At 42.3% G+C, this 14392-nt stretch overlaps 1 protein-coding gene across 1 annotated transcript in view; it reads left to right on the forward strand.

Annotated features, from left to right (window-relative positions):
* Positions 1–1476: 1476 nt before the first annotated feature.
* LOC104471805 (V-set and immunoglobulin domain-containing protein 1-like) overlaps positions 1477–14392 on the forward strand; it is a 20878-nt gene continuing 7962 nt past the window's right edge. Inside the window, exons 1-2 of the mRNA XM_010087286.1 lie at positions 1477–1513; positions 4801–4961. Of these exons, the coding sequence (XP_010085588.1) occupies positions 1477–1513; positions 4801–4961 (198 nt within the window). The remainder of the gene's footprint in view (positions 1514–4800; positions 4962–14392) is intronic.

Genomic DNA, 14392 nt, shown 5'->3' on the forward strand with positions numbered 1-14392 from the left:
CATGAAGTGCTAACGGTCACAACTAAGGAAAAGACATCTTCTATAAAACACTTGGAGCTGGCTCATATAAGAATATAATCAAACCCTGACATCTGTCCAGAGATTATTCAGGCATCTGCCATGCACAAAAATATCTGTCAGAATAAAATTCACCTAAGCCCATAAAACTGATCCCAATAGCAACTGATGCGACCAGTAACTCACCACTTCTATGCTGAAGAATCTACCACCACATCACATCAGAGATGGGGGAGAGCCTGGGTGGACCTCTCCCCTCCAACCACACATGGCCAGATGCTGAGCCCCACCTGCCAAAAGGGCTTCCCCAGCCACGGAAAGGGTGGCTGCCCCTGCTTGCCGCTGGAAAGATGGGATCATCAGGCATGAACTAGACCCATGTTTTCAACAAGCATGGAAAAAAAAGTCACTGACCATTTTAATTGTCTTGGTCATAGGTAGAGGCACACATCTGAAAGGCAATGCTGCCCTCTGTTACCTCTTCAGCTGCTCACTCGCACGTGGCTGTGTCCACAGAACCAGCGCAGCTTTGAATGAGCCTCAATCAAACGACATGGAATGAAGAAAGCCAAGCTGGCTCCTGCGAGAAGCTGAGCACCTTCAGTTCCTAATGAGCTTCAGAGACAGAGAAAGTGTTTTGCATTCACTAAGGAGCAAGTAATCTACTGTAAGTTATCGTAATGTGTTCGTCAAGTCCTAGCCTTCATCCATTGCTTTTTCACCGTACAAATCAGGTATTAACTTTTAAATAAAAATCAATATATTCACCTTGTCATTTTGTATTAGTAGCATCCAACTTCATATTAAACAGATTTTATTATCAGTTTAGAAGATAATGTTTATTTTATCTTTATTTTGGTGTATTATCTTATTGATCAATGAGTTCAATATGGAAATTTTGAGGCAATGATGAGTCCCATGTAATCATTCTGTATAAAACTGTATAAGAAATACATTCTAAAATGAAAATGTACTAACAGCATATTACCTCCACATGCCCATTTTTAAAAAGAAATTATAGAAATAACAGGAAATAAAGATTATTCCTTATTCATATTAGGCCTGACTCCAGTACTGGTAATCAGACTGACTATTAAATAGCTCCACAAATACTTTTCATGTACTCAGTGGAAGTACTTACGTAGGCAAACACTCCTGGGCCCTGGTAAAAGTGGGAGAATCTGGACTTCTCTGATTCAAAGGTTTATTATTAACAAAACCCTCGGTTGCTCGAACCACACAAAATGGTTTCAACTGAACAGTCACACCACTAGTCGGAGAAAGGCACACATGTGATAAAGAAGGAGAATGAAAAAGCTTATTGACGTGTTGATACACAGCTGATAAGGAAAACAAACACCCACTTTAAAAAAAAAAAATAACAGTTGAGTTCTAGTTGAAGTCAGAAGCAGCATCTGGTCTCTTTTCCCTCCCAGCGTCAAGAAGACGTTTGTAATGATGCTGAAGATATTTCCAATTCTAGCCATCCTTACAGGTAAGAATAACAAACTGATGGAAATAGCACCGGAATAAAGGAGCTTGTTGAAATAAGACAGCAGGTGAACCTGACTGGCAAACTAGGAGAACATTCAAGATTTATCTCAGGATGGAATGAAAATCATGGCTAGAACGCTATGCTGTTTTGTGGAAATCGGCAAGCTGAGCACTGACTGGTAAGAGTGTTTTTGCTCAAGAATAGAACTGTAGTTTTGGGAAATTAATGCTTTGCTCTAAAGGCAGGAAGAGGCAAAGAGCTCTCACGTAGAGCGTCAGGGTCTTTCAAGCATTTCAGGGTAGGTTTTCTCACATTCAACTTTTTGTCTCCCACCCCCACCAAAAATTTTTGGGGATGCTTAACTTCAAGTATGCAAATAATCCTTTGGATTTCCCTGAAGTTAAGTGAGGACATAATACTTTGTGGAATCTAGGAATTATATGGTCTATTAAAGATTACCTATTATCATGTTTCAAGGACATTTCATTGTGCTAAGCTTTATTTTTAATATATACAGAAACAGATATTTTAAGTCTAATGCTCTGCGGAGGCTCTGTATCCACTAAAGAAAATGGAAGCTAGTTTCCACATTTTCTTTTCAAGATGGAATTATCTGGTTTGGGTGACAGAGAAACATTTTAAATAGTTGTTCCTGGTGTTTCAATGTTATCTCTCTCACACACAAATATACCCCACAGATTTTTTCCTTAGAAATGAAAAGCAATTCAGTGTTAGTACCAAGACTTTTCAAAACAATGTCCTCTAATTTTAAAGTTCTGGATTTAAGACGAGCAGGGTGTCCATACTGGTGGGCACCACTGCTGGGGGTTTCTGCAGTGGCCAGGAAAAGATCAGCAAACTTGGATCAACTTAATGAGCGCTAAAAACCGCATGGGACTTCAGTGAAAGCCGGCAATTCCCAGTTAACTGCAATGCCTTTCTCTGTAGCAAGGAAACGGTCTTACCGTAATATTGACGAATAGAAGACATGGATCAACTATTTTTAACAAGTTACCGTCCTGTTCACACTAGCTTCTTTCACTCAGTTACTTATTACTCATACGCTTTTTTTCATTTAACCCAAAAGGCCTGTATGTATGAAATGGGATTACGAGTTTGAAATTGTAAACAGTGAAGTCAATGCAAAGCAAAACTCCCATTAACTTCCGTGAGGAGGGAACAGGCTCTGTGGGTCCATTTAGCTCCATTTTCAGTCAAAAGCTCCACCTTACAATTTGTGATGGCTTTAAATAGCCTCGCTGAACAACAGAAGTTTGATAATTTTTGGCTTTATGTTTTTTACTAGAGTGAAGACTATTTCAACTAAACATATTCGTTCAAAATACACAGCTGCAGGGGAACTAGAATGCTTCGTGAAGCCATTTCTGCTAAAATTAAATTCTTCTGGAAAGGCTTATAACAGCCAGGCTGCGTGGCACTCCTGACTCCAAACCCAGAGAATGATCAAGGAAATATGTGGAGCTGATGAACAGAAAATAGATGTTTTCAGTAGAATGACACTGTGTTGAAAGACCGTAGCTTTAGTCCTGCAAAGAGCAGAAAACAAACACATGTAAACCTGGAAGCATTCTTGTGGCAAGAAATTATCATCCTCTGGCCAGCTCTAATCCTTGAAGCTGAGAACAGTGAACTGAGATATCAAAAATAATATTACACTGCATTTATATTAGATGTCAGTAAGGATTAAGCTCCCGTGAGCTCCCAGGACAAGCAGGACTTGCAACCAGCACTGGGACCCCCTCTCTCCCCAAGGCAGGTTTGACACATTTAGGTCAGTCTCCAGCCATTCCTGCGAGACTGTCTGCACACAGAATGTAAATCTTGCTGTAGTTTAAACCCGCTAGTTCTCATCCTAGCCACCACCAACACGGAAAGCAGATTATTCCCTTCTTCCTTGCAGTGAGCTTTTACTAGTGAAGCCATCAAACACAGAAAACAGACTCCAAAGAGTTCAGACAGGTTTGCATATTGTAGCAGCTGATGAATCTGCAATATTTACATGGATAAAAATGTCAAAATAGATTATATTTATTTTTTTAAACAATGTTTTCTCCCATAGGGTTCATAATTTGAGAAAAACACTCTTTTTGGTATTACTGTAAGCTCTGCTTAAACTCTCAAAAGCAGCACCTGAACATAAGATGGACAGATATTTTATTGAGGAGAGTATTTTGTATGTTTTGCCTCTATCATTCATACGTGCAATAAGCTCATGTGAAAATTATAACATGAAGTTCTCACCTTGCCTGTTTTGCATAGAAAGTTCCAAAAGACTTGTGGTTTCCAACACAATAAAAAGAAATATCTTCTCCTTGAGAATCTTTAGATGGTAGCTTTAAACTGGACTCAGTGATCCTGCAAAACCCTGAAATTCAGACTGATTTTTCTGACAGCTCTAGCTTTGTTGTTGCATGTCATCACTGCTAGTAATTTATATGGGGGACAGAAAGAGAGAAACACTGTAAGATGGTGCTCGATTCCTTTCGTTAATATGGCTGTGCAGCCAAGACTGATGGGAACATTGTGGGAAAGGACTCAGCCGTGATGTTTGCTCCCTTTCTGCTTTGACTCCAACAGAAAGGGTTGATCAAGTTATCACAGAATTTCTCACAACCCACATAATAAAAGCAGTTCCAAAAAGCTTCATTTAATATTTCCAATGTAAAAGCATTGGAAAAGAACAGTTTCTGCATGTAAGCCCTAAGAAAACTAGACAAAAGCAAAGTAATTAGCAAAAGAAAAGCAGAGAAAGGCTGCAGGGCTCCAGCTGGGGGGAACCCGAAAGTGCCCGAGTCAGAAGGTAAGAATGTGAGAAGGGACAACACTGTAGGAGATGGAGATCCACGGTAAAGAAGATCAGACACCTAAAGGAATAACTTGAAAAAAAGAGGGCAAGAAGGGTGCAGAAGAGGGCTAGAGACAGCAGGGGAGCACTGCGAGCGCAGAAGGTTTGGTTCAGCCACAGGCTCTTGGTGAGAAGACAAGTCTCTGCAAGGGAGAACAAGTATGTTTTTAGGAACTCTGCTTTTTCAGAATATTATTTGTTTTAAGGGCACAGGTATTCTGGGGGGATTTATTTCCTTGTTAGCTTTTACCCACTCCCAGCTTGTTATCACTAAAATTTCCACACAAAGCCCGAGGGAAACTGTACTGAAGAGGAGAACTAGACATGTCCAGTGGGTGATATCGCAGGGAGCAAGGCACTCCCGCACGGCTCCCAGCGCTGGCCCCAGCTGATCTCTTCTCACCACTCTTACTGTCCACAGGCCCCATCAGCGGTGTCGTGGTGACCGTCCCTGAGAAGATAGTGAATGTCACTACAGGTGGAAACGCAACCCTCCTCTGTACATACACGAATTCTGGACCGCTGGGAAATTTCTTTATTCAGTGGAGCTTTTACAGTGCCAAAGAGAGCCAACTGCATACCGTAAGATATTTATTTATTATTAACATGAAGTTATAGCTAAGATATCCTCAAAGAATCTTGTTATGTTTGATAGTGTATCCTCTAGTGTTATCCTCACTTCAGACCAGGGGGGCAGTAATGTTGGTGTTCCCACACTAAAGACAACGGGTACAATGAAATTTAGGGGCAGATGCAAAAAGTTATCTAGGCTCTCAGTTCCTACTGATATGCCCGAACTCCTTGAGAAGCTTAGGAGAAGGTACAAAAGGGATTACGATGCTCCAATCACACAAGAAGCTTGAAGCAGAGCAAAGACCAGGTGTCCAAAAATCACACAAGCGCTCCAGCCCCTGGCCCAGCTCCCTTTTCTCCTGTCTGGCAGATATTTCCTGCCATTGTGAAGGCTGCTTTCCGGCTGAGACGCCCTCGCCTTCGACAATGTGTCCCCCATTTAAGGGTCAAAGGAGAGCTCCTTGACTCTGCCGCTATCGTTGCTATGGGGTGACTCAGTAAGAGGAGCGGTGAGCAACAACAGGCTATCGGCGCAAAGCGAGCCATGAGTATCTTGGCAGGACTCTGTAGAAATTTGTCATAGCAGGAAATCTGCCACAGCAAACTTGCGTCGGTATTGCGTGGCATCCCACGGGTGTCTTTGTGGAAGCAGAACAATTACAGATCAAAGGCAAATGCTCCCTGCCCTTCCTGAGACCCCAAGAGGCAGCAGAGCCAAAGAGTAACCCCCCAGGGGTGTAACGAGACCATGGGGTAGATTGGAGTGACAGCACGGGGACTGTGAAGGACACCAAGGACCAGGCAGCTACGTGCTGTAACCACTGCCCCAGCCTCCCATGCGGCTGTAAAGACCGTGCAGAGCAGCCTGGTCTGCCTGGCAGAGTCAGGGATGGGATGTGTAACTTCCCGTACGTACTCACACTGCTGCCCAGGCTTCAAGAGCTATCCACGAATCTTATTTTTGGTGGAGAAATGAATCCACGAATCTCACTCCCAGAATAACATGCAGGGTATGAGTTCCCATCAGCTCAGGCCTGGCAGGTGCTGAGCAATCAGCAACACCTTCCTTTAGAAGAAGAAATGCTGATTAGAAGTGTTACTGCATCCTTCAAGATGACTGTGATTTTTTTTTCTACGCCCTGGTGTTGGGCTTCTGCCTGTTAGACAATCAGTCCCTTCTCTCTCCCACTGTTTTTATCCTGCTGCTAACATTTATTTTTTTTTTCTAAAAGTTCAATCCTCCTGCCTGAGAGTTGATGTAAAGAGATTTGATTTAGAAGAGTGTCCCAGTCCACACTGATGATATTCTTGTCACGTTCACCAATTTCCTAATGATACCAGGTTAGGAGGTTTGCCATTGCTGACGGAGTTTTCTACCTTCTGTTTGGTTGATCAATTATAGCAGGATTAGACTGCCTGTAATTTGCAGAATGTACAGTATGTAAGATACTGGCATTGAATGGCAATAGCCAGTATGTAAGAAACAGCAATTTCAGGTAAGACGGAACATCTCACCCTCCGGCGGTCTATCACAGCCACAGATAACGACTGTGTCAGTGCTCGGTACAGACCCTCAGCCCATCCCAAATTCTGCCTAGCTGAATGCCAGACCCACTTGACTGACTAATTGTATGAATAGTCATTACTCATCATTTGCTTTTTTCAAGTCAAAACTATTTTATTAAATGAAGAATTATCCATGAAAGGGTGGTACCTGCAGGTTTCCTAAGTAAGTTGTATCTAGTACAATACATTATAATTTTGATCCAGTATGTTATATCACAAATTTTAATCACTTGTTCAGGTGGGAAGTACAGCACTGAGATGGGATCAAGCCCATGTTCTCCAGATTTGGTTAGAGTCTCTCTGGTTTACTTGTGTCAAATTTTCCATATCGCAAGACAATAAATGCAATAATACATTTTGCTCGTCACAACCAAGAGAAATAAGCAAATTGTGGTTGCAAGTATTTCAAAGGGAGACAGCTGCTCAGACAGTTTCAAGAGATCCAGGAGGGGAAAACCATTTGTAACCTGTGACCAGAGATGAGAAAATACCCCCTGAGGATTACAATTATAAAATACTGTGGGTGGTTCAGAATATGCTCAACAAGAACTGATTGATGTGAGGCTACCAAATGTCAGGGAAACCCATCAGCACGCACTCCAGGCTTCTGCAGCTCCCACTGCAGGCAACGGGAAAGCCGTGCCTGTAAGAACCGTAAGAAACACTACTGGGAAAAAAAGCATCTGGTTTTCTGCCTGTCTGAAACTAATTTCACGGTAAATTCACTTTCACACCAACAACACACACGCATTCGTAACGGATGATTTGCATTTTCATTAAATAAAGTCGGTGCAATCTGGAAAGGCCACGGGTTAGTGATTAATCCCGTTCTCCTTGAACACTGAGCTAGAATTCCCTTTCACTGCCCCGCCAGTTATCCTTGGCTCCTCGGAGCCTGCTAGTGTGTCTGGAGGGTGCACGTGTACAAAGAGCTGCAGGACTTGACCCTGTATCCTTTCACCACAACATGGCAATTCTTTACCATTTTGGACCTATTCACAACAAAATTAATCATGTTCTGGCAAACATGGGGAAGAAAGGACTGAAACTGCTTGTGAAAAATAGTTTAAGAAATTACACAACACAGCTGAACATGAAATTGGATTTTCACCCTCCCTCTGAACCCACAGCAATACGAGGCTGCTATTTCTGTTTCAGGCTGGTGACTTTTCTGAGTTTCAGAAAGGACTGCGTGCCTGCAAGTACGCATGTTTTTCTCCTGCAAGTTTAAACAAAAAATAATCTCTCTTTCTACAAACCTGGCTTTGCCCTCGTTGCCTGGCACATAGCTGAAGCTAATTTTCACATTTTGTGCCAAGTAGGAAGCACAAATACACAGGCTGGGAGGAGAATCGATTGAGGACAGCCCTGAAGAGAAGGACTTGGGGGTGTTGGCAGATGAGAAGCTGAACACGACCTGGCAGTGTGCGCCTGCAGCCCAGAAAGCCAACCATGTCCTGGGCTGCGTCAAAAGAAGTGTGACCAGCAGGTCGAAGGAGGGGATTCTCCCCCTCCGCTCCGCTCTAGTGAGACCCCCCTGCAGTGGTGCATCCAGCTCTGGGGTCCTTGACATAAGAAAGACATGGACCTGTTGGAGCGGGGCCAGAGGAGGCTACAAAGATGGCCAGAGGCTGGAGCACCTCCCGTCTGAGGACAGAGAGAGTTGGGGTTGTTCAGCCTGGAGAAGAGAAGGCTCTGGGGAGACCTTAGAGCAGCTTCCAGTGCTGAAAGGGGGCTACAGGAGAGACGGGGGGCTCCTGGTCAGGGGGTGTAGTGACAGGATGACGGGTAATGCTTTTAAGCTGAAAGAGGGGAGATTTAGACTAGATATTAGGAAGAAATGTTTTCCTGTGCGGGGGGTGAGGCAGTGGCCCAGGTTGCCCAGAGAAGCTGTGGATGCCCCATCCCTGGAGGGGTTCAAGGCCAGGTTGGATGAGGCTTTGGGCAACCTGGGCTAGTGGGAGGTGTCCCTGCCCATGGCAGGGGGGTGGAACTCAATCTTCAAGGTCCCTTCCAACCCTAAACCATCCTGTGATTCTGTGATTCTATGAAATGCATGGCAAGGGAGGAGACTGCCAGCCTTGGCTGTCACTGTTTAGACTAAAAAACACTAAAATGCAAGTAAAAAATACATTTAATATGCTGGTAAGATGACAAAACCAACTGAATTGAAAAGACTGGGATGATACATTACTGAATACTGGAACAGTAGTTTGCATTTCAAGTGGGAGAAAATTATTTAATTTTATGAGATATTTAGATTCTTCTAAAATGTCAGTAATAAACAAATAAACAAACACTTCCTTATAGATAGCATACATTTTCCCTGACAAGGTTTGTTGAAAATTCTGTCTCCATTCAAAATTTGCCATTTTTCTCAGCACTGGCTTTGTGAAGCTGGCTGGTGTCTTTGGCAGTTTGTTCTGGTGTTCTCACATCCTGGTCCGCATTGCCCACCTTACAGAACGCTGGCGCAGGTGCTCAACAGTTAGAAGTCGTGGCAGTTACACCGGAGAGGATGAAATACCGCAAACAGGCTGTTCACAGACAGCACGATGATGAAAAGGGAGGCAGCAGACAGCACAATGGCAGGTGTTCACGGTGCTGTTTTGAAGACAGTGCAGCTATATATAGTGTGTGAATATAGACCTTTACTAATTGGAGCCTAACTCTGGTCTTTTCCTGAGAAATTTCTCCAGTGGAAAGAATTCCCCTCATTTGAACTAAATAATGTAAATATCAACTCATAGAAAATAGGATGCCAGATGTATTTTTAACTTTTTCCTCTTGACATTTACCCCTTAGCAACATGTCTTTTTAATGATAAATTTAATTTTTAAAAAATATCTCCCAGCCAAGGATCTTGAGAAATTTCGAATACTGAACTATCGCTACTTACTCAGCTCACGCAGGGTAACAGTGCATCACAGCCTGGCCTGGGTCATAAGGTAAAGTCTCAACCCCTGCTAAGACCTACATCTGTGCTTCATTTCATGCTCTGAGTCACTCGGCTGGCCTCGCTGCAAAGCACCTAAGTAAATGTTTGAAGGACTGAAGCCTGCTGTTGACTCTGCACAGGCGAGGCTACAGCCTTGCAAAGCTAAATACAACTCCTGAACCCAACCAGGGCCACACCTCGAGCCTCCAGCCCAGGCCACCCACAGTTAAAGTGAAATTATTGGAGACGCTGTGTGGCTGCCTAAGGTATGCCCAGGGCAGGACTATTGATTGGAATCCTAAGTTCACTAGATGACTAAAGGTCATGAATGATCACTACTTGTAAGAGAAACCAAATTATTGATAGACTTCTCATTAAAATATTCCCAAAAAAAAAGGGAGCTTGAAATATTTGCAAACAGTGACATTGACACTGCTTTGGTAAAACTGCTGATGGGAAGAGTGTTAGCAGCATGTAACAGCAAGAACATCCTCCATTTATTTTATATATTGGCTGCCAGAGCCCTGTATTGCTCATATCTGTACTAATGAGAAAGTATCACTTAGTATCACTTACCACTCAAGCCAACAACAGTGAGAACACAAAGGAAAGGGGAGACAAGCAGAAAATGATCAGGTTTTAAGTGGTGTGTTTGGAGCAAACATTAGACTTCAATCTTAGCCTAATTTTACATAAAACTTAGAAATAAGTTTTAGAATAATTAGAGTAAGTATATAATTAGAATAAGTATATAATTAGAATAAGTTTTAGAATAATTAGAAAATTTAGAATAATAATTAGATAAATTCAAATAATTAGAAACATTGCATCTCACTGTTGACAAGGGTTTGAGACATCTGCAAAATTTGCTGAACACGAGGCACCCTGCCCTTGTGAGCAGCCCTGGAAGTACTGATGGGGAGCTGGGTAGAGAAGAGGCTCTTTGATTTTGGGGGAACATTTAAAGTCTCATATAACTCTCAGATCAGCACATTTTTACTCAAATACAGCATTCCCCGTGTCACGGTATTCTGAGTATGGATGAAAAGTCAGTCAGTCAATGTCAAAAGATGGTGCATGTGACAGATGCACGGGGAAGATGTAGCTGGAGATACAAGGTAAGAAAAAAATACCCGCAATCTTGAGGGGGAAAAAAAGAGCTAAATAGCTTCTCCTAGATTTATGCTGCTGTAAGACCTGTAATCATGTTCTGGATTGAAATCTTAAAACTAGCACATGGCTGAGATAAACTGAATCAGATGCATCACTCAGAATTTTTAGCTCACCCTATTTTTTTATTGCATTTTCCTCTATCAAAATTATTTTGGATGTAGCTGTTGTTTTTTTCCCACAGCTATTCTAGGTGGCTGAACTAGTACCATCAGGAATATTCTACCCAAAGGGTATCTGAAGGGCATGTCCACACACTAAGAGCCTCTGGGCTGAATGTGAGCAAGTCTGGATAGCCCAGATTTGGGGCTACATATTTACACAGGAAAAAAAAAAATCATCCTGGATCTCCTTTCTAGAATATAACCACATTTTGTGATGCGATGGGTATAGAGGGACACTAAGCTGCCCATTGAACTGGCTTCCTCTCAGCTGTCAGCTCAACATCCCAGCCATAATCCATTCCAAACTCTCTCTGACTGCAGTGGGATTCCTGTCTCACCATGAAGTACAGGGTACAGCCCAATGTAAATTGAGGTCTAATAATAACTGCTGAAGAGCAGTGACACCAAAGCACTGAGAAAACATTTGTGCTTGATGCCCTGTAGAAATTATTCACTAAAAGTTCAGCCACAAGAATGATACTGTGAAAACATGAAAGAGCTGCTCCTCAAAAGTATTTTGCACCAGTTAGAGCTGCTGAATGATTAATCCTCTGAAGGCTTCTGACTCTATCCCTTTCCTCTGCAACCAATGCACAATTGTGACAAGAGGCTTCATAAACATCCTCAATTACCCATGGAAAAATCCCCATCATGCAGGACATAATATCCCTACGACAGTCTGGCAGACCAGAGTTTTGACAAAAATGTGTGAAAAGAAGCTGTGGCTGGAAGAAGGAATTTAGGGCCAGACTCAAGTCACATCGCACACGTCAAAGAAACCAACACACGCATGAGCATTTGCTTTCTTATCTAGCAGAGTTCAAAATCCGAGCCTTGGGCTTTAATTAACACTTTGAACGTGCAGCATTTGTTCTCTAATTAGATGGTAAGATGCCTAAGGGAGTATGAACACTTTTTTCCCTTGTTATTTTATAAATTCTGTCTGTAGTCAGAATTCAAAAAGAGATCATGATCTCAAACCAGTGAAGTTGTTAATATCCTCTTTTGCATTTCTCAGCGAGAAAGAGACTTGAACGGTCCTTCTTCTAGTAGCTTGAGAAAATATCAAACAGAAAATGATGAAAAAACTCAATGATGGGGCCCCCTGAATGCGTGAGCTTTATAGGTCTCCAGGGAAAGACTGTGAATCAGGTGCTGAATAGATCAGCCCAGAGAAACATCATCGAACAGGATGCGATAGGTCTGCATCTGCTGGTGGGGGAAAGTGAGGAGGGGCTGGTGGAGGGAAGACAGGTACTGGAAATGAAGTCATGTCCTGAAACTGGACCCCCAGTCAGGAAATTTAAGACTATTGTGGAGATTAAGTGGGACATTTTGTAGCACATCTTCGAGTACATCTCATTTTACAATTCTGATATCCAGGTGTACTAGGCATGTACAGCAATGTGATGCAATGACACCAGGAGATGGAGGGTGGGAGGAATATTGACCTGGAAATTATGAGTCCATCCAAAGAAATTTGAAAGACACATATTTATGCAAATTCTAGTATATATTTGTCCTGCCCCAAGAAGAAAGAAAGCAGATAGTGGCATGTTTCTTCTAATTTACTGCCTGCTTTTTCACACACAACCTCCACTCCCTAAGGAAGAAGATCTTTCTATAAAGCTGTATAATGAAAACCTGTAGGTGGGTTCCTCACTCTCTGCCAAACATCTGGCAGCCTTTGAAAACCCTCAGCTCAGCATCAGCTTTGCCAACTGCTTCCTCTGCAGGCAAATACCTTCCTTACCATCACACTAGAAGAGGATCAGCCTTCCCACAAGTCAGGCTAAAGCAGACGAAAAGATGATCCTTCAGAACTGGGGACACAAATAATCTTGTCTCCAGCATCTGGAGTGCATTGAGATTACTAAGATTTTCTTCCAAATGAGTATGACCATTACCAATTCCTTGTTGTGTTTGTAACCCAGCTCCCCCAAGCAGGCACACAAATAATTGCCTCAACCTCCTTCAAAAGTCTATGAGCCCAAATCTTTTTCTTGGTTGCAGCAGAAAATGCTGTGACTGTGGAAATGCAGAGTAACTATACCACAGCTTTAGAAACCTTTCTAAGGTCAGGGAGGCGTTTTCTAGACAACTTATCTGTTGTGCAGAAACTGATTTTTTTCAGATTGTGGAGTTATTAGGGACAACATTTTTAGGACTGATAATCTCCGCTCTTTTCTCTCTCAGTTGTGTGATTAGTCATCCCAGGCAGCTGCTCCCATGAGATGTGAAAAGGCACCATTATATAAAAACTTGCATGAGCAAACTAGCTGGTAATGAGAAGCACTGACCATTACTGCATCCTCAATATTGTCTTGACACTGGTAAATCATCAGCTTCACTAGAGCTGCTCATGATTTGCTTGAGGACATAAAAAACTTATTTTTTCAAGAGAAGCACAGCAGATTTCTTTTGTATTTTTTTTTACATTCAAGATGTTGCACTTTAAATATATTTATCACATCAAATTAAAAAGGCTTCCAAGAAAAGTCTACCATTGATTAAATTTCCAGTTTTCCCATACATTTTAGGGACATTTTAGGTAAAAGGGAAAGAAATGTCAATGAGATGTGTGTCTGTAGGAGGGAACGTTAGCTGTCAGTTGCCCCAAAATAAAGTCTTCAACAGAAAACTAGGTTTTTTTTACTTTTGAAATGGAACAGAAACATTTTTGCAAAGATTTTCATTTTGTCTTTTTGAAAGGCACAAACACGAGCTCTTCAAGGACAGCATAAACCAACTCTGAACAAGGGTTTAAAATACCCATTTTGAGTGGTATGCCCGTTTAAAATGGGCTATGAATTCACAGCCAATTAACTGAAACATGTTCCTCTTAAATGAATTATTTCGTGTACCCCACAGTCTCTAGGACAGGATATACACTCAGTAATTAATCACTACATTACGCAGCCTTTTTGGTGTTCACCACCTTTCTTCAGGCAATAACTCCAGAGCTAGTGAGATAAGCATCACACAGGAGCAGGACAGAGAACAGGCAGGAGCCTGCAGAGGACCTGGATGCATTTCCTTAAGATGTTCCACTGCCTTTATGTGAAAAAAACAACCCAGAAAGATTCTGTTTAAATCCATTAAGAAAGCAAATATTCTCTGCTGTGTTGACACCTGCCTCAGATTTAATAGCGTACACAAAATATTTTCTCTGCTTGCATTCACACAGGACGAGAGAACACCGGGGATTAATTTTTCAGTGTATTGTATGAGGGCTTAGATATGTAATTCACCCCGACTCCAGATCAAATCTCCTGAGGAGCACTTGCTCCTCTGTAATGTTTACTGCCATGCCCTGACTGCATCTACGACTGGTTTTAGTGCCAGTCCTATTTCCCAGGAACATGTGCCACAGCTAAGCTGGCACACAGCGGGCAGATTCTGCTACTGTTTACTCTCACATAAATCCCAGATCCCTCTGAGGCAGACCGAGTAGACTTTAGCCCCTTTTTTCAGTAATCAGGCCTTTCAGGAGGATATAATGGGTGCGCCTCTCCTCTCATGCTGCTGCAAGTCACGCATTACTTCATTTAAGTCATTGCACAACTTAATTTCACATTAGTGTGAAGAGCTGCTGGAAGCTC

This window comes from Pterocles gutturalis, unplaced genomic scaffold (genome assembly GCF_000699245.1).
Source record: "Pterocles gutturalis isolate BGI_N339 unplaced genomic scaffold, ASM69924v1 scaffold3396, whole genome shotgun sequence".
NCBI classification, from domain to species: domain Eukaryota; kingdom Metazoa; phylum Chordata; class Aves; order Pterocliformes; family Pteroclidae; genus Pterocles; species Pterocles gutturalis.